We start from the raw sequence: 23329 nt of genomic DNA, 5'->3' as shown, positions 1-23329 counted from the left end.
AGGGGCCATGGTTTCACACTCTGCCTGGATCCTCACGTGCATGGATGGAGCTCTGCTGAGTTGTGTAGCCCAGTTCCTGGTGGTCCACGGTCCATGAGTTGGAGACTCCTAATGTAAGCAACGACCCACACGTTTTGGGCACCAGAGACCGATTCCATGGAGGGCGTTTTTTTCTGTGGACAAGGGGGCCATGGTTTCACACTCTGCCTGGATCCTCACGTGCATGGATGGAGCTCTGCTGAGTTGTGTAGCCCAGTTCCTGGTGGTCCACGGTCCATGAGTTGGAGACTCCTAATGTAAGCACTACAGAGACAGCCTTGCAGATAATATGTGGCAGCTCTTAAGAAAACATGGATTCACCCCAGGAAAACAGTTAAGGGTGAGAAAGAACCTCAGGGTTGTCCTGCCTTGATGCTCTTTGGCGTCAGAAGGCGCGAAGGGGAGACACTTTCAGGATTCTGCTACTATAATTTATACCCATTAAGTCAAACTCGTGTATTTCCTGTGCTGGTGGCTTCCCAGCCTGATGTACCTCAAAGGATTGACAGAGAGGGAAGCCCCAAAGAGTCTGGGCTTCCGAAGGGAGATGGGTCCAGGATGGTAGAGAATTAGGCTATGGGGTCAGTTGATACTGGGTGTGAGTGGATTTTCTCATGTGCTTGAAGTCTCCTCTTCTGGATTCTCTAAGAGAAGGAATTGGCTCAGGGAGACTCAGTCATGAATCTCTGACTGGGGTTCTTCATAGGTCACATGGTGAGGGCTGGATTGGAACACAGAACAGAAGGTCTCAACGTTCCGACTGACAAATCCAACCACAGCAAACACGGTTGAGACGATCCAATCTCTTAATGCAAAACTTTATTGAGTACATCATTTCGGCAAGATGAGGGCAAAACCAGATCCAGCTGATTCCCAAACAGAGCCACATAGTTGAAGTTCAGGTTCTCCCTTTCTTTATAGGACCAGGTCACATTGTCCAATGGAGGCTCCTGATATTGTTCTGAGAGTCTGGTAAACACGTGTTGAGCTGTCCTTGGTTCTCATGGCTGGCATCTTCCTTCCTTCCTTCCTTCTTCTTATTTATATATACATTTTTCTTTAACATGTGTAGGTAAACAGTGTATTGTGTGGGTCAGTTTACATATACATAATAATGTTTGCTTGTATATAATAGTATTCTTCCAACTTCTAATTTCTACTTTATTATCTAATGATTAATAACAAATCCCAAGTTACAAATATTCTGTATCTTCTTTATCCTTTATCTTTAATGTTAATCTATCCATTTCTGCACAATCTAATATTTATTATCATAAGGAGTTTCCTCAAACACAATTCTCACTGCCGTCAAAACATGCAGCATCAAATAAATATGCCCTTTATTGTATTTTTTCTGGCAAAATACCTAATAAGAATATTTCTGACTTTAAGCCTATATGTTGCTTTATAATTTTCTCTAGCCGTGAAAGTATTTTCATCCATTTTTTTATTTTATTTTTTGCCTTTGAGCAGGTCGACCACATATGGAAATACGAACTGGGTATCTGGCTGCATTTTCAACATTTGGCGGACATGTTTTTAAACATTTTTGCCAACCTTGTTGGTGGCAAATGGCACCCGTAGAACATTTTCAACAGGTTTTCCTTGTATGTAGTTGCCATTGTCAATTTATAGTTTTTATCCCAAAGTTTTTGCCACATCTAATTCCATAGTATACCCACATTTTTTTGCCGAAGTTATCATTGTTATCTTCCATTTTAAGGCTTTATAAATCGCTATATATTTTCTTTATTAACTTTTCATCCACACCTAATAGCATCTGATCAACTATCGTTGGCTCTTTATAGAAACCATATTTCCTTACATCTTTTTCCCAACTTGATTGTATTTGCAAGTGTGGCCACCATGCGAGTTCTACCCCCTGGTTTGGCAATTCCTGTTAAGGTTTAAGTTCCCTTTTCTCATTTAAAATATCTTTATACTTGGGAATAGCTTTCCCAAGTTTATCACATTTACATGTATCAGAGCTTCCACTGTTGAAAGCCAGACTAGCATTTTCTCATAATTTTTGGCTTTAACCTTTTCCCATACTAAGAGTAGAGCATTCCTTACATAATGTCTTTGAAAGTATCTGTTATGTTTGGGTATTGACGAGGCAGGAGACCAGGTTAGTGACAACAGCTCTTTAATATAGTGTGACCCAGCAAAACTCTGGAGAAAAACCTCTCCTTATATACACTTCAGCCTGAGGCTGCATCCAATCAGAGACGAGATATTTCCCGCCTAAAACTCCCTCCAAAACTTACAGTAATACATTACACTCCTTCCCTCCCAGAAGGCACTTTGCCCATATTTGCATACTACTTCTCTACGTAGTCCTGCAGGTACGTGGGGCGTCTCCTGACTCTCCCGGACCTGCGCAGTTCACTTTCTGGAGTTGAGTCGAGCGTGCCGGAGGGACTTTTCGTTCCTCTGAGCTCCTCCTCCCGGCCATCCGGCCCTGGATTATTCGCCGGCTCGGGCCTGCTGTCCTCTAGAGGGACCGGAGGGTGTCGCTGGACCTCGCCTGACTCAGATAAGTCTCTGTTTGGTTCTTTGCTTACGATTTCTGTTTGTTCTCGGCTCCAGTCAGCTGTGGGGTTAATTAAATCAAAGTCAGGGCTAGTCTCGCCTAATTCCGTCTTATCGCTCACTCTATTTCTTAATTGATCTATGTGGCGTCGCCAGATTCGGCCATCGTCTAGCTCCACTAGATAGGATTTAGGGCCCGTTTGGTCTATGATTCTCCCCCTCCTCCAGCTAGGGCCGGCGCTGTAATTCGAGCCCATACTGTGTCTCCTATGGCTATTTCTCTGAGTTCCTCCGGTTTAGTTCTGAACCCGTCTTGTATGTAGCTTGGGTGCAGCCGGTCTAGTGGGCATCTTAGCTTTCGCCCCATTAGCAGCTCGGCTGGGCTGCGGCCAGTGGCTACACAGGGGGTCCTATGTTGGACAGTTAGGAATGCGTCGATTTGTGACTGCCAATCCCCGGGGCCGCCGTGACAGCGCCTCTTCGCACTCCGAACAAATCGCTCAGCAAGGCCGTTCGACGCAGGGTGGAACGGCGCTGAGAGGGCATGTCGGATGCCCTCTTCAGCCAGGTACCCTTCAAATAGCGCTGCGTGAACTGTGGACGTTATCGGACACGATGGTGTCCGTAGCCCATGTGGCGAAAAGGTGTTTTAGGGCTGCAGTGACAGCTCCAGCGGTTGTGGATTTCATTAGAATGATCTCCAGCCATTTGGAGAATGCATCTACCACAATTAGAAATGTTTGGCCGTGGAATGGGCCGGCAAAGTCAATATGTATGCGGGACCAAGGGCCTGGGGTTTCTCCCACTCGAACACTGGGGCCGTGGGAGGTAAGGGTCTGGATTCCTGACAGACTTGGCATCGGCCTACCTTGTCACTGATTTCCCTGTCCATTTGGGGCCACCAGACATAGCTCCTCGCTAATCCCTTCATCCTCACAATTCCTGGGTGACCCTCATGCAGGAGTTCCAGGACTTTTTTCCTTAGTTTTCGGGACCACTACCCTATCCCCCAGAGCAGGCACCCCTTGTACAGACAATTCTTTTTCTTTACAAACTCTTTAAAGCGTCGCAGCGGCCATCCCTTGAACCCATCCAATCACAGTTCTTAATACAACGTCGGTATGAGGCCCGAGCCACTTCCTGAGATGTGGCTGGGCCAGAGTCCAAAGAGTCAATTAGTAGAACGGGTGCGCCCGGGTGGGGTCCTCGATTTTCCTGGCAATGGGCATCTGCTCAGTGCGTCTGCATGCCCCAACTCCTTTCCAGGCCGATGTTGTAGTTTGTAGGAGTAGGCGGCCAGAAAATAGTCCATCTGGTCAGTCTAGGTGAGAGTGCTACTGGCGTTGGGCGGTCGCCAGCCAGTAACCCCAATAGCGGTCTGTGATCCGTCACAATTTCAAAGTCTCGCCCAAAACGTATTCGTGAAATTTCTTCACGCCTGACACTATTAGAGCCTCCCTATCTAGTTGGCTGTAATTTCTTTCAGCCGGGACATCGCTCGTGAATAGAACGCTATAGGGGCTTCAGTGCCGTTTGGGAGTCTGTGGCTAAGTACAGCTCCTACTCCATAGGGGATGCATCACAGACCAGTACTAACGGCAGCCTGCTACTGTACTGGACTAACAGGCTTTCGCTTGATAGCAAGTTTTTGACTGCCTCAAATGCTCTGTTTTCTGTCTTTCCCAAGACCAAACAGCGTTTTCCTAACAACTTGTGCAACGGTTCAGCAACGGTTGCTTTGTTTCTTAAAATACAGCATAAAGTTTACCAGACCCAGGAAAGCCTGAAGCTCTGTCTTGTTTTTGGGTGCTGGGGCTCTCTTTATCGCTTTGACCTTACTCTCGGTGGGGTGAATTCCATTCTTATCTATCCTATATCCCAAAATTCCACAGATTCGACCCCACCTGGCATTTTTGCTTTAACTTTCAGGCCGGCTGACCGGAAAATGGCCAAAACTTTCCTCAGCCGCTCCCCAGTTCTTCCAAATTCTTCCCGATACCAACACGTCATCGAAATAGGGCACGACTCCTGGTAGCCCTGTAGGAGTCGCTCCATCAGATTTTGAATAGCCCAGGGCCACGCTACCCCAAACTGTAACCGAGTGCATTTAAAGGCACCTCGGTGCGTTACAATGGTCTGGGCTTCAGCTGTGCTAGCATCTACGGGTAGCTGCTGGTACGCTTGTGCCAAGTCTAATTTGGCGAAAACTTGTCCGTGCCCTAGTGAGTGCAATAAGTGTTGCACTACTGGAACTGGGTAGGCGCTCTTCTGCAATGCTTTGTTCAAGGTAGCCTTGTAATCAGCGCAAATTCTTATGGACCCGTCTGGTTTTACAGGGGTGACGATTGGCGTCTCCCATTTGGCATGGTCAACTGGCACTAGTATCCCCTGGCTGACTAATTTATCTAACTCTTTGTCAATCTTAGGTTTGAGTGCAAAAGGAACCCTCCTTGCCTTTAACCTAATGGGAGCTATTTGGGGGTCTAAATTGAAGGAGATAGGGGTCCCCTTGTACTTGCCTAAACGGTCCTCGAATACGTCTGCGAATTCCTCCATTAGGGTGTTTTGCAGGTTGCATCCGCTCCGGTGGACGCCAGTCACCCCATTCCCAACGCCTGAACCAGTCTAGCCCCAGCAAGCTTGCCAAAGTTCCTTCGACTAACGTGATGGGCAGGGTCTTTTCGTATGTCCCGTCCTTGACCTCGACGGTCGTTGTCCCTCGAACAGGGATGCGGTTGCCCTGGTAATCCTGCACCCGGAGCCGTTGTTTCTGTAGCTTGCGCTTTGCGATGTGTGGCAAGGCTTTCACAAAAGTGTCCCAGGACATGATTGAGATAGCTGATCCTGTGTCTACTTCCAGTCGGCACGGTACGCCTTCAATCGTCGGGTTTGTGAAGATCTTTTCTTCGATGCGGGTAGCTGCGTGGTCTATGGTAACAGTCATTCGGTTTGACTTCGCTCTTTCTTTCCTGGCCAATCGCGGGTCGCCTCGCCGATCTCGCGCTCTGATTGGCTGGTTTGAAATTTCGGCGGGAATGTGGGGTTTGCATCTCTGGCTCAGAGCCGCTCTGATTGGACGATTTGAATTTTCGGGGAGGAAGGGGTGCTCGGCAGACTTGAGCCAGGTGCCCTTCCTTTCACACCGCCGCAAATGGCGCCCTGAACTTACATCTTTGGCGCTGATGTCGCCCGCAACTTCCGCATTCCTCCGGGTCTTCCTTGTCGATTTTCCGGTGTAGTGGACTTCTTCCTCCTCTTCGCTGGTTGACTCACGATAGGTTTCTTCGTGGTGGACTGTGCTCGGCTTTGCGCCCGCCATCGGCGTGAGTCGCTTTGTAAGGTGTCTGCTGCATGGTTGGACATCTCATGGGCTCTGGCTTCGTCCAGGCGTTTGCCAATGTCGGGTGGCTCTTGGCTAGCAACCGCCTCCTCAAACGGATGTCCCTGACCCCCCGTATAAGTTGTTCCAGCAGCTCTTCGTCCAGATCGCGGTACTCGCAATGCTTGGAGGCTTGTCTCAGGGCGGCCACGTAGTCGCTGATAGACTCGCCTTCTTGTTGCCTGCGCTCCCAAACTCGCACGTCGAACGTATTTGGACGGGCTGGTGCGTAGTGATTCTTCAGGAGGGTCTGAAGGGTCTGCCACGACACGGAGTGTAGCGGTGTTGGCTCGCTAGGGCTTCTGCGACGGCGATGACTGCGGACCCACAGTGGCTTATGAAGTAAGCCCGTTACGGTTGTCGGAGACTCCTGTAGCTCGTTGGCCTCCAGGAAACTCTCAAACGCGTCATGTATATTCCCCATGTCTCCTGGGCAGGGTCAAACGGAGTGGGTGGCGTGTAGCCGGTCATCGCTGCATTCGCCGTCACCTTGCTGGGTTTGAGTCTCGTAGTGAGTTCAGCTCTGTTCTGGTGCTCTGCCTCAAAATCCCACCTTCGTCGCCAATGTTATGTTTGGGTATTGACGAGGCAGGAGACCAGGTTAGTGACAACAGCTCTTTAATATAGTGTGACCCAGCAAAACTCTGGAGAAAAACCTCTCCTTATATACACTTCAGCCTGAGGCTGCATCCAATCAGAGACGAGATATTTCCCGCCTAAAACTCCCTCCAAAACTTACAGTAATACATTACAGTATCCATAAGACACTCATGGCTCGCATCTTGAGGTCCGAAGCCTAAGTTCCCTCTCCCCCTCCCCTCCCCTCCCCCATAATTCATTGGAAGCGGAGAAGCGATAATAGTTTCAACAGCAAAAAAGCCTTTGGAAGCCAAAGAGTGGCCTTTGGCAGAGTTGCCAACTTGGGAGCAGATGCCCAGTTAGAGAGACTTTCTGGTCTCTGAGGGAAAGGGAAACAATCAGAAGTTGCATCTTTTGCTGACGTTCATCATGTCTTCCATGTAACAAGGAGCACATCTGTTGGTTCGCACGAGATCATCGATCATGGCCATCATTTGACAGGGGGGCAGAGGTCGGCCCCGAGGCGCCTCACTTGTGGGGTGCCGCAGGGATCGATCCTCTCGCCCCTTCTGTTCAACATCTATATGAAGCCGCTGGGTGAGATCATCAGTGGGTTCGGTGTGAGGTACCAGCTGTATGCGGATGACACCCAGCTGTACTTTTCCACACCGGACCACCCCAACGAAGCTATCGAAGTGCTGTCCCGGTGTCTGGAGGCCGTACGGGTCTGGATGGGGAGAAACAGGCTCAAGCTCAATCCCTCCAAGACAGAGTGGCTGTGGATGCCGGCATCCCGGTACAGTCAGCTAAATCCGCGGCTGACCATCGGTGGCGAGTCATTGGCCCCGATGGAGAGGGTGCGCAACTTAGGCGTCCTCCTGGATGAACGGCTGTCTCTAGAAGATCACTTGACGGCCGTCTCCAAGAGAGCGTTCTACCAGGTTCGCCTGGTGCACCAGTTGCGCCCCTTTCTGGACCGGGAGGCCCTATGCAAGGTCACTCACGCTCTCGTGACGTCTCGCCTGGATTACTGCAACGCTCTCTACATGGGGCTTCCCTTGAAGGGCATCCGGAGGCTACAGTTAGTCCAGAATGCGGCTGCGCGGGTGATAGATGGAGCCCCTCGTGGCTCCTGTATAACACCCATCCTGCGCAGACTGCACTGGCTACCTGTGGCCTTCCGGGTGCGATTCAAGGTTTTGGTGACCACCTTTAAAGCGCTCCATGGCATAGGGCCGGGTTATCTACGGGACCGCCTACTGCGACCAGATACCTCTCACCGACCCGTGCGCTCTCACAGAGAGGGACTCCTCAGGGTGCCGTCAGCTAGGCAGTGTCGTCTGGCGACGCCCAGGGGAAGGGCCTTCTCTGTGGGGGCTCCCACCCTCTGGAACGAACTCCCCCCAGGACTCCGTCAACTTCCAGATCTCCGAACCTTCCGTCGCGAGCTCAAGACTCATTTATTCATCTGTGCAGGACTGGCTTAGATTTTTAAATTTAGAGGGGTTTTAAATTGATTTTAATATTTATATTTCTATTTTTAATAATTGGTATTATTAATTATTGGCATTAGAATAAGTCTTTTAATGATTATTTTAATTTGTATATTGATGTTTTTATATGCCTGTAAACCGCCCTGAGTCCTTTGGGAGATAGGGCGGTATATAAGTTTAAATAATAAATAATAAATAAATAAATCAGTTCGGCCACCTGAGCCTCTCGTTCCGCCCCTTCAGCCCAGTTGTTGAAAGCCAGGAACCGGTTCCTGCATTCGGCAATATATTCCTTCAAGTATTTATTTTCTAGAGATTGACCTTTCAGGTCTTTGCAGGTGAACCAGAGGATCATGTAATCCTTGGCTTCAAGGCCAAAAAGCTCTTTGATATGCTGAGCCACGTACCTCTCCTCTGGGGAGAAAAGAAAAGGATGCATCACGTGCAGAATGACATGGGGACCTGGGGAGCAAAGCTTCGTGCTCTTTCTCACTTCTCTCGCAGCAATATCCTTGTCTGGACGATCGGAAAAGTCAGGCATATCTACAACCACAACCTTCCTGCCATTCAGCTGCGTCTCCTCCTTCTGGCATACTCTTAGTACTACCTTTGGTGACCACCCAGAGTGAAAGACTTTGCTTCCCAGGATTGTGTTTCCCGTTGCACTTATTCCACTTCCGCTTTCGCCCACCAGGACGATCCTCCGTTCAGGCCCTGCAACCCAAAGGGGAGAGGAGAGAAGAAGGGGTCCAGTCAGCAGCATACAGGCATCAAAGCCTGTCCCTCCACCCAGGACAATATCTTCCACCCCACCCACCCCCAGGGGCCAAGACTTTACCTCCGATGCTTCCAGGCATTTCCAGACAAGTCGCACAGCACAAAACCCGGGATTTCTGCATGGGAAGCGAAACAGAGTCAGCCACAGGAGAGGCTGCCTTGCAGGGAGGTTGCCAGGAACTCCCTTCCCCCAGAAGACACAGGGAGGAATTGGGGTGGGGGGTGGAGGGTGGGTAAAAATGAGTCACCCCCTCCTCACTGACCTTGAGGCAGACCCATCTGATCCTCCCACCCAAGGCCCCCCCCCTTTTTATGCAGCCCTTCAATTCTTGGGACCCTGCACTTCAGGGCTTTCAGGAACGGGGGGGAGGGGTTGATGTCCAAAGTGGCTGGCAGCTCCCCACAGCCGGCTCTTTGCTCAAAGGGACCCTGTTCTCTGGGGCTTTAGCTGCTCCTGCTCCAGCTCCAGCTTGTCTTCCTCCAGGTTCCCCTCCACACAGGCACAGTCTTCTCCCCATGTTCCCCTAACATTTTTGGGAGAGTTTCATAAACTTTGATGGCATCTTGGAAAGTGACTGGATTTCTCTCCAAAGAAAAGTCTCCATGGAATTTGCACCTGAACTTCAGAGCATTTTCTTTCTCCTCCTCAGTCAGTTTGACCTCTGCTTCTCCTCCGATAGATATTTCCTTCGTGAGTGTAGCCTGGAGGGTCCCTTCTATATTATTTACCGTCTCTGTTGAAGAAACTGTCGGTCAAAGACAAAGAAGGCCTGGGCTCCATAGAGGATGGCGGTGACCACGTGGGTGGCTGTGCCCTGCTCAAAGACGGCTGGGTAGGAGACATTCTGCCTTTCTAAGTGGTTCATTGTCAGCTGTTCACACCTGGTGGTGGTTTTGTACTGAAGGGTGACTCTGGCCTGTTGCTTGGACTTCTTGGTGTCCTGAAGATACTTGGCTGACCCCCCCCACTTCAACCAGCCCTCCCAGGAAACTGGCCTTGAGGGAAACTGAGATGTCCAGGGCGGAGGCCTTGTCATCAAGGCTGTCGGATGCAATGATTTCTGATTCTGTCTTGGGCTGAAGGTTGACATTCAGGTCCTTCTGAAGAGAGCTGTCATCCCAAAGAGTGAACCCTGCATAGAACAGGAGACGGCATGAAGATAAATGGGAAACCGGACCTCCAAAAGACTTGCAGCTGGATAGAGAAGCTCCAGAAAGCTCAGACAAGGGATGATCATTTCTCCCAGAGGAGAACCTCATCTATCCAGCAATCACCTTGGGAACCCCTTGCCTGTTTTGCAAAATACCGCAAACCCCCCAAAGGCTTTTGACTGAGTAGAGAGGTTTCGTCATTTCCCAAAGCATTTCAGAGAATTTGGTTTGGAAACCCACCCCATGTTTGGTACCAAGGGCCAGCCCTGCTGAATAGTAGGCCAAGCGCTGGATACACATTCCCAGGCAGAGGACCCTACTCAGCTACCTGGTTTTAGCAGCCGTGTGTCCAGGATGTCAGCTCTCAAGTGTCCTTGGACTAACCCTGCGCATTGATGGCAGTGTCCGTCTCCCTCCCTCCCAGGTTTCCTGCCACCCCTCAGCCTCCCCTCCGGCTCCTACCTGGGATGAGCATATCCTTGCGGCAGTCATAAAGCATCCCCAGCTGGAAGGGACGGTCCAGGGCTGGAATCTCGATGGTGTCCTCGGCCAGGGCCATGCTTGGCTTCCGTGTGTAGTTGACACTTCTGGTGCTCTGCAAGAGAGAGGAACTGTCTGGGGGAGGCCGAGACTGACCGATGACTCTCTAAGGGGATGCAGGATGTGGGCACATTCCATCCACTGATGCTGGTCCGATTTCTGGGGTGGCTGAGGAAGGCTCTCTGCCCAGAGCAGTGGGGCAGGAGCAGCAGCCACAGTGCACAGCTGGTGGCAGTGCTGAAGCCTCCTGGAGGCCAGCATTGGCAACTCCTCCATCAAAGGTGGGACCCCTTTGGACAGGCATTTTTGGGCAGAGGAGAAGTTCCTGGATCAGGGTCACCCCCTTGTGTCAACTGAAGAGTTTCCCTGGAGTTACTGGGGAACTTCGAGGTCCACAATCCCAAAGCAGATGGAGCCCCTTTCCCCATTATGATTTTAGTTGTGCCCTTTTAATAGTATCCCAAAGGCGTTTTTTCAAAAGGCCACTGAACTTTGTTTTCCCTTGAAGATGTTTCGCTCTTCATTCAAGAAGCTTCTTCAGTTCTGACCGGAGTTCTTGCCAACTGAAGAAGCTTCTTTGCTAAGAAGTGAAACGCGTCAGGACTGCCATCCTTCTGCACCAGATATGCCTCACCAGTTGCCAGTCTGCCACAGGCAATAGGGAGACAGAACTGTGAAAGAGAGGACTATGATCAGGAAAATTGAAACTACTTTGGAAAAAGTGCAACTAAGACAATTAAAGAGCTGGAGACAAAAACCTATGAAGAACAGTTGCAGGAATTGGGTTTGGCCAGTCTGGAGAAAAGAAGGACGGGGGGGGGGGGATATGATATCAGTATTCCAGTATTTGAGGGGCTGCCACAAAGAAGGGGGGGTTTCAACCTATTTTCCAAAGCACGAGAAGGCAGGAGAAGAAACAAGGGATGGGAACTCATCAAGGAGAGAAGCAACCTGGAATGAAGGTGAAACTTCCTAACAGGGAGGACAATTAAGCAGTGGAACAGCTGGCCACTAGAAGTTGTGAATGCTCCATCATTGGAGGTTTTTAAGAAGAGACTGGATAGGCAGTTGTTTGAAAGGGAATAGCAGGAAGTTTTTTTTGTTTTTGTTTTTTGTTTACATTTATACCCCGCCCTTCTCCGAAGACTCAGGGCGGCTTACAGTGTATAAGGCAATAGTCTCATTCTATCTGTATATTTTTTACAAAGTCAACTTATTGCCCCCCCCAACAATCTGGGTCCTCATTTTACCTACCTTATAAAGGATGGAAGGCTGAGTCAACCTTGGGCTGGGCTTGAACCTGCAGTAATTGCAGGCTCTGTGTTCTAATAACAGGCTTCTTAACGGCCTGAGCTATCCCGGCTCAGTTGGACTCAAGTTGGACTAGACTAGAAGATCTCCAAGACCCCTTCCAGCCCTATTGTGATGGATACTCTTCCTGCTGTCCCATGAAAGCCGCCGGCTATTCCAAGATCATAGGAAGGATTCTACAGAGGAATTATTGAGTCTGTCATTTGCACCTCTATAACTGTCTGGTTTGGTTCTGCAACCCAACAAGAAAAACACAGACTTCAGAGGATAATTAGAACTGCAGAAAAAAAAATTGCTACCAACCTGCCTTCCATTGAGGACCTGTATACTGCACGAATCAAGAAGAGGGCCGTGAAAATATTTGCAGATCCCTCGCATCCTGGACATAAACTGTTTCAACTCCTACCCTCAAAACGACGCTATAGAGCACTGCACACCAGAACAACTAGACACAAGAACAGTTTTTTCCCGAAGGCCATCACTCTGCTAAACAAATCATTCCCTCAACACTGTCAGACTATTTACTGAATCTGCACTACTATTAATCGTTTCATAGTTCCCATCACCAATCTCTTTCCACTTATGACTGTATGACTATAACTTGTTGCTGGCAATCCTTATGATTTATATTGATATATTGATCATCAATTGTGTTGTAAATGTTGTACCTTGATGAACGTATCTTTTCTTTTATGTACACTGAGAGCATATGCACCAAGACAAATTCCTTGTGTGTCCAATCACACTTAGCCAATAAATTCTGATTCTAATTCTAATTCTAAAATGGCACACAACACCATCCAGCCCACCAAGGCAGGGACTGTGACCAAAACAATTTGTTTCAATATAATTGGGTGGTGGGAGATAATCAGGGGGGAAGCAGGGGTGGAAAGGGAAGAGTTAACCAGATGCTTTGGTCATGGAAGTTTAGATCCGGCTTTATTACCCTGTGTCTTTAGTAAAACGGACTTTCATTGACAATGGAGTTGCGTCTCTCTTTCCTAACTGATCAAGATGGGACAGCTGACAAAACCTCTTCCGGTTCCCTTTTGAAGAAGCACCTTTGGGACAACCACGACCTGGATGACTGAGCATCTCCATGGACCTTTCATGCAGGTCGTCCATGACTTACAACTGAGGCCAAAATTTCCTCAGTTGTGCAGTGAGTTTTGCTCCATTTTACAACTTCCCTTGCCACAGTTAATAAGTTAGCCACTCGGTTGGGAAGTCAGTCTGGCTTCCCCAATGACTTCGCTTGTCCGAAGATCACAAAAGGGGATCACGTGGAGGGAGGGGGCGTAGCCAACGCTGCTGCAGGACGGCGATTTCCCGGGGCTCCGGAGGAACGCCGATATCCCAGCTGTTTTGGGGGTCCTTCATGGACCATAACGGTCTTGGAGAGACAGTGAAGAAGGGAGGCACGGATTAGCATGAACAGGGAAGTGGCAAATTCCCTGGAGCGCCGATATAAGCCTCAAACTCTGCGGCTTGGGAAGACAGCCATTAGAGCTGTCACAAGTTGGGGCGGCCACACCAAAAGATCAGAGCAGGAGAGGCGATTGAATGGAGTATTCTTATTGAAAAAAGATTTGCCAATGCATAGGTAAGAAGAAAACTTATTAAACTTTAAAAGAAGCCTTCAATTTGAAACCAGCGGCTAAATTGGCATATGGGAGTACAAACAGAAGAAAAGTAAAAGTAAAACGGAACTTTGCAATTAAAGCCCTAAAAAGAACTTTCCATCTGATCTTTAATTTGGTTAATTTGGCATTGGAAGAGATCACTAAAAGAGACAGAAAATTGAAGGAAACAATGTTCGCTAAGACAGGAAATAATAAATTTTGTGGAGTGACAGGGGAGATTTTGTTGCGGAAGTAATTGTGAATTGGCAAGAGACATCTGCTGGAGGAAAGAAAGTATAACATCATTCAGATCACTGTGGGAAAATTAGGAAGGAGCATTGTTTTCACAGCTGTTGCAAGAAAAAGAAAAGTGGAACTGATAAGGACTTAAATTGAAACAGTTTCAAAATACATTGGAAATAGACTCGTCCAGAAATAAAGAAGAAAAGAGACTTGAATTTGGGTTAAGTTAAAGTAATAAATCAGAATTTAGACTATATATAAATTAAGATAAATAGATTTTAAAAAGTTCTTCTCGTATTGAAAATATGGAAAATTGGGAGGAATTATGGGAGATGCTTTTGATGGTCTGAGAGTTGATTAATGGAAACAAACAAGCAGAATTGTGGCTTATAAATAAAAAAAGAGAAGATGAGGAAATTATGAAACATAATGCTGGAAAAGAAATCAGTGAGGATAATACAGATGATCATATTGGGACTGATAGTGAAAAATTGAAAATGAAGAGAGGAAAAGGAATTTTTTAAAAAAGAGGGGGGAAAGTGAAAAAGAAAAGATGGAAAAGAAAAACTAAAAAATGGGGAAAAAACAGTGAAAAAAACAGATGATTACACTGGGATTAATAGTGAAAGATTAAAGAGAAGAGGAGGAAAAAGAGAAAAATTGAGGAGGGACATCAAAAGAGTTAAAGTTAGAGGAAAGGGGAAAAGAGGAAATAAGAAAAAATGGGAGAAAAAAGAAAATGAAAGAAAGGAAGAAAGGGAGAAAAATATTAAGAGATGGGATCTGGGAGAGACTGAAGGAAAACGGTTAGAAGTAGGAGAAAAATCAATAAAAGAGAAGAAATTAAAGTAGAGATAGACTTGTTTCCTTTTTTTCATTTTTTCTTTTTGTGTTGGACAATGCATGAAAGGAGAAAAAATTAAAGTTGATGATTAAGATATAAAATTTAAAAATCCATAAAAGAATAGAAAATTCAGCAGAGGTAATTTGGAATGACATGGTTTATAAATGAAGATGATTGGAATTTAAGATGTAAAAGGGAATAAAATTGAAATGTTAGTAAATGAGGTACATTTACTTCTTGTTGGAAGAAAATAATAAGTATTGAATTTTGAATAGAAACGTTAAGAAAATAAGAGGTGGAAAGTTGTATCAATTGACTGTATGATATAAATGAAATAAGACAATGTCAAGGTTTAAAATATAGGAGAAGAGGTTCGAAAAATATGTGAGAGAATTGGGGATGTCTGGATATTAGAGATATTGAAAATAGATACAGCAATGGAGAGAGATAAGAGGAAGGAGAGAGTTGGAAGAGAGAGAGAGGGAGAGAGAAAGAAGGAAGGGAAGAGGAGAGGAGGTAATGGTTAGTTAGGGAGGAAGCAGGGTGGAGGAGGAGAAGGAAAAGAGAAGTAGAGAAGGAAGAAAAGAGAGGAAGAAAGGAGGTATGAAGAAAGGAGGGAGGGAGAGGAGTGTAAGGAGAAGAGATTGCTATGAAAAGGAAATGGAGAAAAGACAACCCCGAAAATATTCCAAGTATAAAAATTGAAATAGTTCAACAAAAAAAGGAATGAAAGGGAATGAATATGAACAAAAATGGAGAAATTAGAAAATGAAGGGCGAAAGTAGATGTGATTCAATAAAATATGCAAAGAAATATTAGGAAAGGAATAAAAAACTATGCGGGGGGGGAAGGAACATTTTGGCTAAAATTGTAACTAAGAAAAATCTATTTGAATATTTTGAATTGTATAAGATAAGAAAACGTCAATACTCTGTTCATGAATTGTGGTTGTGTGGAAGGGGGGAAATTGAAAAACCAATAAAAACTTGTATAAAAAAGCAGGGGAATCACGTGATCCCGGGAGACGACAGCCGTTGTGACTCAGCAGGGAATTTTCATCTCCTGATCCTGAGAATGATGCAACGGTCGTAGCAGTGAAAAACGGCCATCATTTTTCAGTGCCATTGTAACTTTGAACGGTCACTAAACACATTGTTGTAAGTTGAGGCCTACCTGTAGCATCTTTGTCCTTCAGGTCTTAGCTGCAAGCTGCAATGGACGCGGCTCCTCTCTTCAGCAGCAAAATCTCAATTCTTTTAGGCAGCAGAAACTCAGTTCCCTCTCCCTCCTGTAGGGGGCGGAAACAAAGCCTGATTCGCCCCTCCCCCCACAGGAGAGCCAGAATTGGGCATCCGAATGGAAAAGCTTGGGGGGGGGGAAGAGCTGCAATTGAGGGGGAGGACGAAGGAGACCCTCCCTGCACTCATAACATAACAACAGAGTTGGAAGGGACCTTGGAGGCCTTCTAGTCCAACCCCCTGCCCAGGCAGGAAACCCTACACCAGTGGTTCCCAACCAGTGTGCCGCGGCACTAAGGGGTGCCGTGAGATCTTTTGAGGGTGCCGGGAACTTTTGAGCTACAGAGATTTTAAATATCTATTTCCTTATAAGGGTGCCGGGAACTTTTGAGCTACAGAGATTTTAAATATCTATTTCCTTATAAGGGTGCCGGGAACTTTTGAAAGGCTTTCCAAGGGTGCCTCAAACAAGAAAAGGTTGTGCCTCAAACAAGAAAAGGTTGGGAACCACTGCCCTACACCATCTCAGTCAGATGGTTATCCAACATTTTCTTAAACATTTCCAGTGTTGGAGCATTCACAACTTCTGCAGGCAAGTCGTTCCACTGATTAATTGTTCTAATTGTCAGGAAATTCCTCCTTAGTTCTAAGTTGCTTCTCTCCTTGATTAGTTTCCACCCATTGCTTCTCGTTCTACCCTCAGGCGGTTTGGAGAACAGCTTGACTCCCTCTTCTCAATTGTGGCTCTTTCTTTTTTTTGGCTGCCTGGACGGAACTCAGCAGAAAAGGAGCAACCCCCCCTCCCCAAATTACCTGGAATCTCTCCCCCCACACACACACCAACAAAAGTGCCTCTATGGCACAACTGTTGCACACCTAGCCTGCTTTTCCCTCCTCGACCTGCTCTCCATCAATGCCCAGGAGGAGCCCTGCTCTCACCCCCCTTTACTTGGCCGCCCCAACAAATGCCAATTTGGGGGTGAGGGTGCTTCTGAGGGCGAGGGCTTACCTGGTTGGAGGAAAATCCCCGGTGGCAGGTGGATCTGCTTCCCTGCAGGATCTATTTTAAGGAAAGCCTGGCCTTCCGCTTTGTCTTCATTGCGTTTAGAAAAGGAAAGCGGAAGAGCAGAAAAAGCAACTTTCCCCTCCTCTTTTCAAGCATTTTTTCTGTTTAATTACTTATTTGTCTTAGAAGAGAAACAGGAAATGTTTGAGAAATGAGTTCCACAACCGTCCAGCAGAGGGAAGCAAAGACCTCTCTTGGTCCTTCACCCCTCTAGGCAGATGTTTCCAAACTTCACAACTTTAAGATTTGTGGACTTCAACTCCCAGAAGTCCAGAGCCTGCTATGCTACCTGAGGAGGAATTCTGGGAGTTGTAGTCCACAAACCTTAAAATGGGCAAGTTTGGAGACCCCCTGCACTGTAGAGCTGCTTCTGCTCATAGGGAATTTGGCTGATGTTCCCCCAGAATGTGTAATCCTGAAATTTGCACCCCCTTTCCAAGAAGGAGAAGAGTTGGGGGTCTTCTGGAAGGAGGCAGTTCTTCCTCCCACTGCCCCTCCCCCTCTATCTTCTCTTGCTAATGTTAGAGACCCTCCCCACTCCCCACCCCATGGTTAGGGTTAGGGTTGGCCTTAGAGGAGGGATCCAGAGATGGACCTCGGACTCTGCAAGGCAACTGAGATTGGCAGACTCCGATGATGCTGTCAGAAATCAGGACTGTCTGCGGGATGTGGTCAAAAGTAGAGGTGGTGCCACAGGGGAGCCATTGAACCTCTGTCCCTCTTGTAGGCATCTCCAGTCGACTTTGTCATGTTCTGTCCAGCCTCGGCTTCCAGCCCTTTCCAGCCGAAAGGGTCGCTGGAGTCCAGATTCCCCTGGCTCTCTTCTCCAACCATTCAAGTGCACCCTTCTCCTGCGACAGTCCGTCATTATTCCAGTCCTCCCTGGTCCCTCGCTCAGGCAGCTCCAGTTGCTTCCGTCAGCTGGACTCTGGTGTCTTGTCGTCTCCTCCAAGCGGTCAGGCCACTCTGTGGGACAGTGACCACTCTTTGTCTTCTCCTGCTTGCTAGTCTCTCCTTCCATTGCCTCTGCTCCTTTGTTAATTCCCCTTCCTACGTCCCTCTCTTTCTCTCAATCTCTTTCTTTCCCCTTCCTCCTTCTTTATCTTTCCTCTCAGACCTCTTTCTCCAACTTTCCCTCAGGCTAATTTCTCTACCTTTCCTTCAGGCTTGCCCGGCCAAAGCCTTCCCCAGGACCCATGACTCCTGCCTGTTCTAAGCAGAGTCCCTTTTTCAGCAAGGGGTGGTTTTTAAGGGAGGGGTTCCTGGAAGGTCCAGACATTGCCCCCTACTAATAGCAGGGTTGTTTCCCCCCCTAATTTTAATCATCTGCCTTTCATCTGCTGGGAGGGAAGGGGAGTCCTTTGCAAAGCAGGGTGCAGGGCAGGGGTGAAATGCTCCCGGTTCGGACCGGCTCACCCGATCCAGTAGCGATGGCGGCGGGTGGATCGGAGAACCGGTAGCAAAAATCCCTGGCCTGCCCCCTGCCTCTGCTGAGCCCCACCATCATCAGAGGTTTGTGGTTTTTACTTTTAAAAGCATTTTTTCTTCAGCGGAAAATATGCCTTTAAAAGTAAAAAAAAAAAGTCTTTGATTATCCTGCAGCTCAGCTGAGATCGTCAGAGCCTTTTAAACTCTTTTTTAAAACAACCTCTTCAGCCGAAGAGGTTGTTAAAAAAAGGGTTTAAAAGGCTCCTCTGGCGATCCCAGCTGAGTTCCTCATCACCAGAACTTTAAAAAACATGTTTTCTACAAGCTCTTCAGCCAAAGAGCTTGTTAAAACAATTATTTTAAGAGGTTCTGGGCTGCTATGAGGGACCTTCAGCTGAGATCGTCAGAGGAGCTTTTAAAATCTTTTTTTCCTCTGGCGATTCCAGAGGAGTTTCCTGATCATCACAGGCTTTTAAAATCACTTTTTAACTGACCCCACTTACAAGAGCCCCCACCCATGCCCACCCAATGCCCCCTCCCCACTTACCTATAATTAATGCTCCTTTCAGGCTGGCAAAGCCATGCTTTACTTAATCTTTATGCTTTAATCAGTTGCATCAGCCAGCAACTGACTCTGCCTGCCTAAAATCCATCTCCTCGTGAGCAACTGAATCTGCCTGCTTTGCTGGCTGAGGAGCTCTGGGAGTTGAAGTCCCCAAACCTTAAAGTTACTAAGGTTGGAGTCCCCTGATCTAAATAAATAAATAAATAAAATAATAAAATAAAATATTTGTGCAGCTTTCTGAGATTTGGTGTGTTTCTGTAGTGTTTCACACTAATTACACAATAACACAAAATCTCACAAAGCTGTATGTGGCATTTTGTGTGTGTGTATGTGTGTGTGAGTCAGTTGTGTTGTGTGTGTGTAAAGTGTGAAAGTTGGTTTTTGGTACCTCTTATTGTTTTGTATACTTTATTATTTTTATTATTTATTGTTATTGGCCACGCCCACCCAGTCATCTGACCACCAAGCCACGTGGTCAAGTCTGCCGTCGGCTTGCAAATGCTTTTCATGCTGAGGCTGGAAGCTTCTGGGGATCGTGATCTGACGTGATCTGGCACTACAGTACTTGAGGCCTCCGTGAACTGAAGCCTGCATGAAATCCACGACAAAAGGCTTTGCAAACGAAGAGGCCTTCCCTCCATTTGCAAAGCCTTTCGCCATGGATCTCGTGCAGGTTTTGGTTTGCAGAGGCCTAAAGTCCTGTAGTGCCAGATCAGGCGAGATCAGTAGCAGACATGCGCTTGTGATCTTACGTGATCTTGCACAATTTTAGGCCTCTGTTCTCTGCGAATGCTTTGAAGCAGGCAGAGGAACTGATCGTCTCAAGGTAAGCTTGGGGTAAGGGGCGTGCATAAGAGCACAAAAGTGCTACCGTTCCTGTCCTATTGTTCTCTTTATTATTTCTAATTAATATAGCTATGCATGTCCTTTACTTATATATACAGTGGGGTAAACAAGTATTTAGTCAGCCACCAGTTGTGCAAGTTCTCCCACTGAAAAAGATGAGAGAGGCCTGTAATTGTCATCATAGGTATACCTCAACTAGGAGAGACAACGTGAGAAAACACATCCAGAAAATCACATTGTCTGATTTGTAACAAATTTATTTGCAAATTATGGTGGAAAATAAGTATTTGGTCACCAACAAACAAGCAAGATTTCTGGCTCTCACAGACCTGTAACTTCTACCTTAAGAGGCTCCTCTGTTCTCCACTCATTACCTGTATTAATGGTACTTGTTTGAACTTGTTATCAGTATAAAAGACACTTGTCCACAACCTCAAACGGTCACACCCCAAACTCCACTATGGTGAAGACCAAAGAGCGTCGAAGGACACCAGAAACAAAATTGTAGACCAGCACCAGGCTGGGAAGACTGAATCTGCAACAGGCAAGCAGCTTGGTGTGAAGAAATCAACTGTGGGAGGAATAATTAGAAAATGGAAGATATACAAGACCACTCATAATCTCCCTCGATCTGGGGCTCCATGCAAGATCTCACCCCGTGGGGTCAAAATGATCACAAGGACGGTCAGCAAATATCCCAGAACCACATGGGGGGACCTAGTGAATGACCTGCAGAGAGCTGGGACCAACGTAACAAAGGCTACCATCAGTAACACACTACACCGCCAGGGATTCAGATCCTGCAGTGCCAGACATGTCCCTCTGCTTAAGCCAGTACATGTCCGGGCCCGTCTGAAGTTTACTAGAGAGCATTTGGATGATGCAGAAGAGGATTGGGAGAATGTCATATGGTCAGATGAAACCAAAGTAGAAATGTTTGGTAGAAACTCAACTCGTCGTGTTTGGAGGAGAGAGAATGCTGAGTTGCATCCAAAGAACACCATACCTACTGTGAAGCATGGGGGTGGCAACATCATGCTGTGGGGCTGTTTCTCTGCAAAGGGACCAGGACGACTGATCCATGTAAAGGAAAGAATGAATGGGCCATGTATCCTGAGATTTTGAGTGCAAACCTCCTTCCATCAGCAAGGGCGTTGAAGATGAAACCTGGCTGGGTCTTTCAGCATGACAATGATCCTAAACACACCACCTGGGCAACGAAGGAGTGGCTCCGTAAGAAGCATTTCAAGGTCCTGGAGTGGCCTAGCCAGTCACCAGATCTCAACCCCATAGAAAACCTTTGGAGGGAGTTGAAAGTCCGTGTTGCTCAGCAACAGCCCCAAAACATCACTGCTCTAGAGGAGATCTGCATGGAGGAATGGGCCAACATACCAGCAACAGTGTGTGAAAACCTTGTGAAGACGTACAGAAAACATTTGACCTCTGTAATTGCCAACAAAGGATATATAACGAAGTATTGAGATGAACTTTTGATATTGACCAAATACTTATTTTCCACCATATTTTGCAAATAAATTCGTTACAAATCAGACAATGTGATATTCTGGATGTGTTTTCTCATGTTGTCTCTCCTAGTTGAGGTATACCTATAATAACAATTACAGGCCCCTCTCATCTTTTTCAGTGGGAGAACTTGCACAACTGGTGGCTGACTAAATACTTTTTTACCCCACTGTATATATATATATATATATATATATATATATATGTTTTCTGAGGTTTTTACGGGTGTTTGTATATAGGTCTTTGGTTGTTCGGGTTTTCTCCCGTGTAAAATTGGAAGTGTCTTGGCGACGTTTCGACGAAGTCTCATTCGTCATCTTCAGGCTTCAGCTTCGTGCTTCTGGGAGCAATGTGTGATCGCAGCTGTTTCTTCCTTTTAACTGCTAGTGGGGGTTTGAACTTTACATGGGAGAAAACCCGACCAACCAAAGACCTACATACAAACACCCGAGAAAACCTCAGAAAACAAATATATATATATATATATATATATATTTGTTTTCTGAGGTTTTCACGGTGTTTGTATATAGGTCTTTGGTTGTTCGGTTTTCTCCGTAAAATTGGAAGTGTCTTGGCGACGTTTCGACGAAGTCTCATTCGTCATCTTCAGGCTTCAGCTTCGTGCTTCTGGGAGCAATGTGTGATCGCAGCTGTTTCTTCCTTTTAACTGCTAGTGGGGGTTTGAACTGATTGGGTGGGAGCTTGGCTGTGCTCTGATTGGATGGGGGTTTTTCTGTGCTCTGATTGGATGGGGGTGTGTCCTGTGTTGGTGGGGGCTTGGTTGTGCTCAGTCTGGTCTGTGCTGCAGGGGGATTTGAGCTGGTGACTGCATAGCTGTTGTTTGGCTTTGTGGTCGTGCTACATCTTCATAGTGGGTGTCAGTCTGCTGCATGAATGGATTGGAGGGGTTTGAAACAGAATAATCAGAGAAGCCATTGAGATAGAAAAACGCCCACACAGCATGAACAAACGAGATGACACCTCCCGCCTACCAGCCATTTGGAAACCCGCCCTTATTGACAAACGAGTCCCTAACACGAGGAATGACACCAGACCCACACTCACAAGGTCCACACAGGATGTCACCACCGCACATCCACCCAGAAAGCAGACCCAAACCCACACTGATCATGAAGCACGACCAAGGACCAGAAGCCAGACCGCAGCTGCAACATTAGCCATTTCAAACCCCTCCAATCCATTCATGCAGCAGACTGACACCCACTATGAAGATGTAGCACGACCACATAGTTATAGTGTGGAGAAACTTCCCATTTCTGGAACAGCAAAGCGAGAAAAATTAGGGTGCTGCTCATTGAAGGGGGACAAGCAGAGATTCTGGGGTCTCCTCCTCATCTTCCTCCTTCTCCCTCTCAAATTACCTCAGCAGGCCTTCCTGTAGGACAGATGCAAGTGATTGCCTCGCTCCATTGACCAAGTCCTACTTGAGTCTCGGCAGCGCATCGGAACTGGTACTGAAGATTTAGGTGGACATCTTTCAGGGTGAATTGATCCTGAAAGTCTTTTGCATTCAGACTTTTCCAATTGTCTCCTGCAATCCGATATTCCACCTGGTACCTGGAGACCAAAGGCTTCCCAATGGCTGCCGGATCAATACTGATCTGGAAATTATTTGGGTGCACCTATTCAACCTTAGGTGGGGGAGGTCTTCTAAGAGCAGCTTCCAGCTCCTGACGTTCCTTGAGGACCTTCATGGTCAAGGTTAAGCTTTTGGTCTCCACCATCTTTAATGAGTCAAAGAAATCCTTCATGCTCTCGGTGCTCATTTTCCAGAACATTTGGGCAACATCATTAGGGCTTCCTCCATTTTCTTGGGGAGCAAAGAGGGCTGAATGGTTGAATCTGAAGTGCAGAGGGGTTCCCGACTCATCCTGAGCACATGGCAGGTGATCCTCCTTGAGGGCCTCAAGGATAGGTGGGGTCCCCCCATCTGAAAAGGTAAACAGGAGTTGGATGTTATCCTTCAGGTCTTTTCCCAACATGGAGAGCATGGAATCAAAGACATGTTTCTGGATGTGAGTTGAATGGGCAAGGAAGGCCTGGGCCACCAAGCAGATGGCATCCACATGGTCAATGCCCCCTGGGGTGGAGAAAAACTCCAGGAGCTGCTTCTCCACCAGTTTTTCTTGC

The 23329-nt window shown here is 47.1% G+C and overlaps 2 protein-coding genes across 5 annotated transcripts in view; one reads left to right on the top strand and one right to left on the bottom strand.

The window, feature by feature from the left end:
- LOC131198303 (cytolytic toxin-beta-like) overlaps window positions 1-23329 on the top strand; it is a 38583-nt gene that overhangs the window by 8920 nt on the left and 6334 nt on the right. The gene's annotated exons all lie outside the window — the stretch shown is intronic.
- On the bottom strand, window positions 6390-16912 carry LOC131196529 (GTPase IMAP family member 4-like). Of its 4 annotated transcripts, XM_058179378.1 has the most exons (8): window positions 16759-16912; window positions 15685-15799; window positions 10983-11162; window positions 10414-10546; window positions 9796-9932; window positions 8861-8915; window positions 8230-8736; window positions 6390-7022 (listed from the first exon to the last, which is right to left on the bottom strand). In XM_058179378.1, exons 3-8 carry the CDS (start codon window positions 11013-11015, stop codon window positions 6928-6930), a joined length of 960 nt encoding a protein of 319 aa, XP_058035361.1. In that variant the 5' UTR covers window positions 11016-11162; window positions 15685-15799; window positions 16759-16912; the 3' UTR covers window positions 6390-6927. The 4 variants fall into 4 exon arrangements, with proteins under 4 accessions (XP_058035361.1, XP_058035359.1, XP_058035360.1 ...); XM_058179376.1 differs by lacking the exons at window positions 6390-7022; window positions 10983-11162 and having other exon boundaries at window positions 7101-8736; window positions 16759-16906; XM_058179377.1 differs by lacking the exons at window positions 6390-7022; window positions 10983-11162; window positions 15685-15799 and having other exon boundaries at window positions 7101-8736; window positions 16759-16847.

Source organism: Ahaetulla prasina, chromosome 4 (assembly GCF_028640845.1).
Source record: "Ahaetulla prasina isolate Xishuangbanna chromosome 4, ASM2864084v1, whole genome shotgun sequence".
NCBI lineage: Eukaryota > Metazoa > Chordata > Lepidosauria > Squamata > Colubridae > Ahaetulla > Ahaetulla prasina.
The sequence above is the reverse complement of the archived record's forward strand: the minus strand, read 5'-3'. Positions and strand labels throughout refer to the sequence as shown.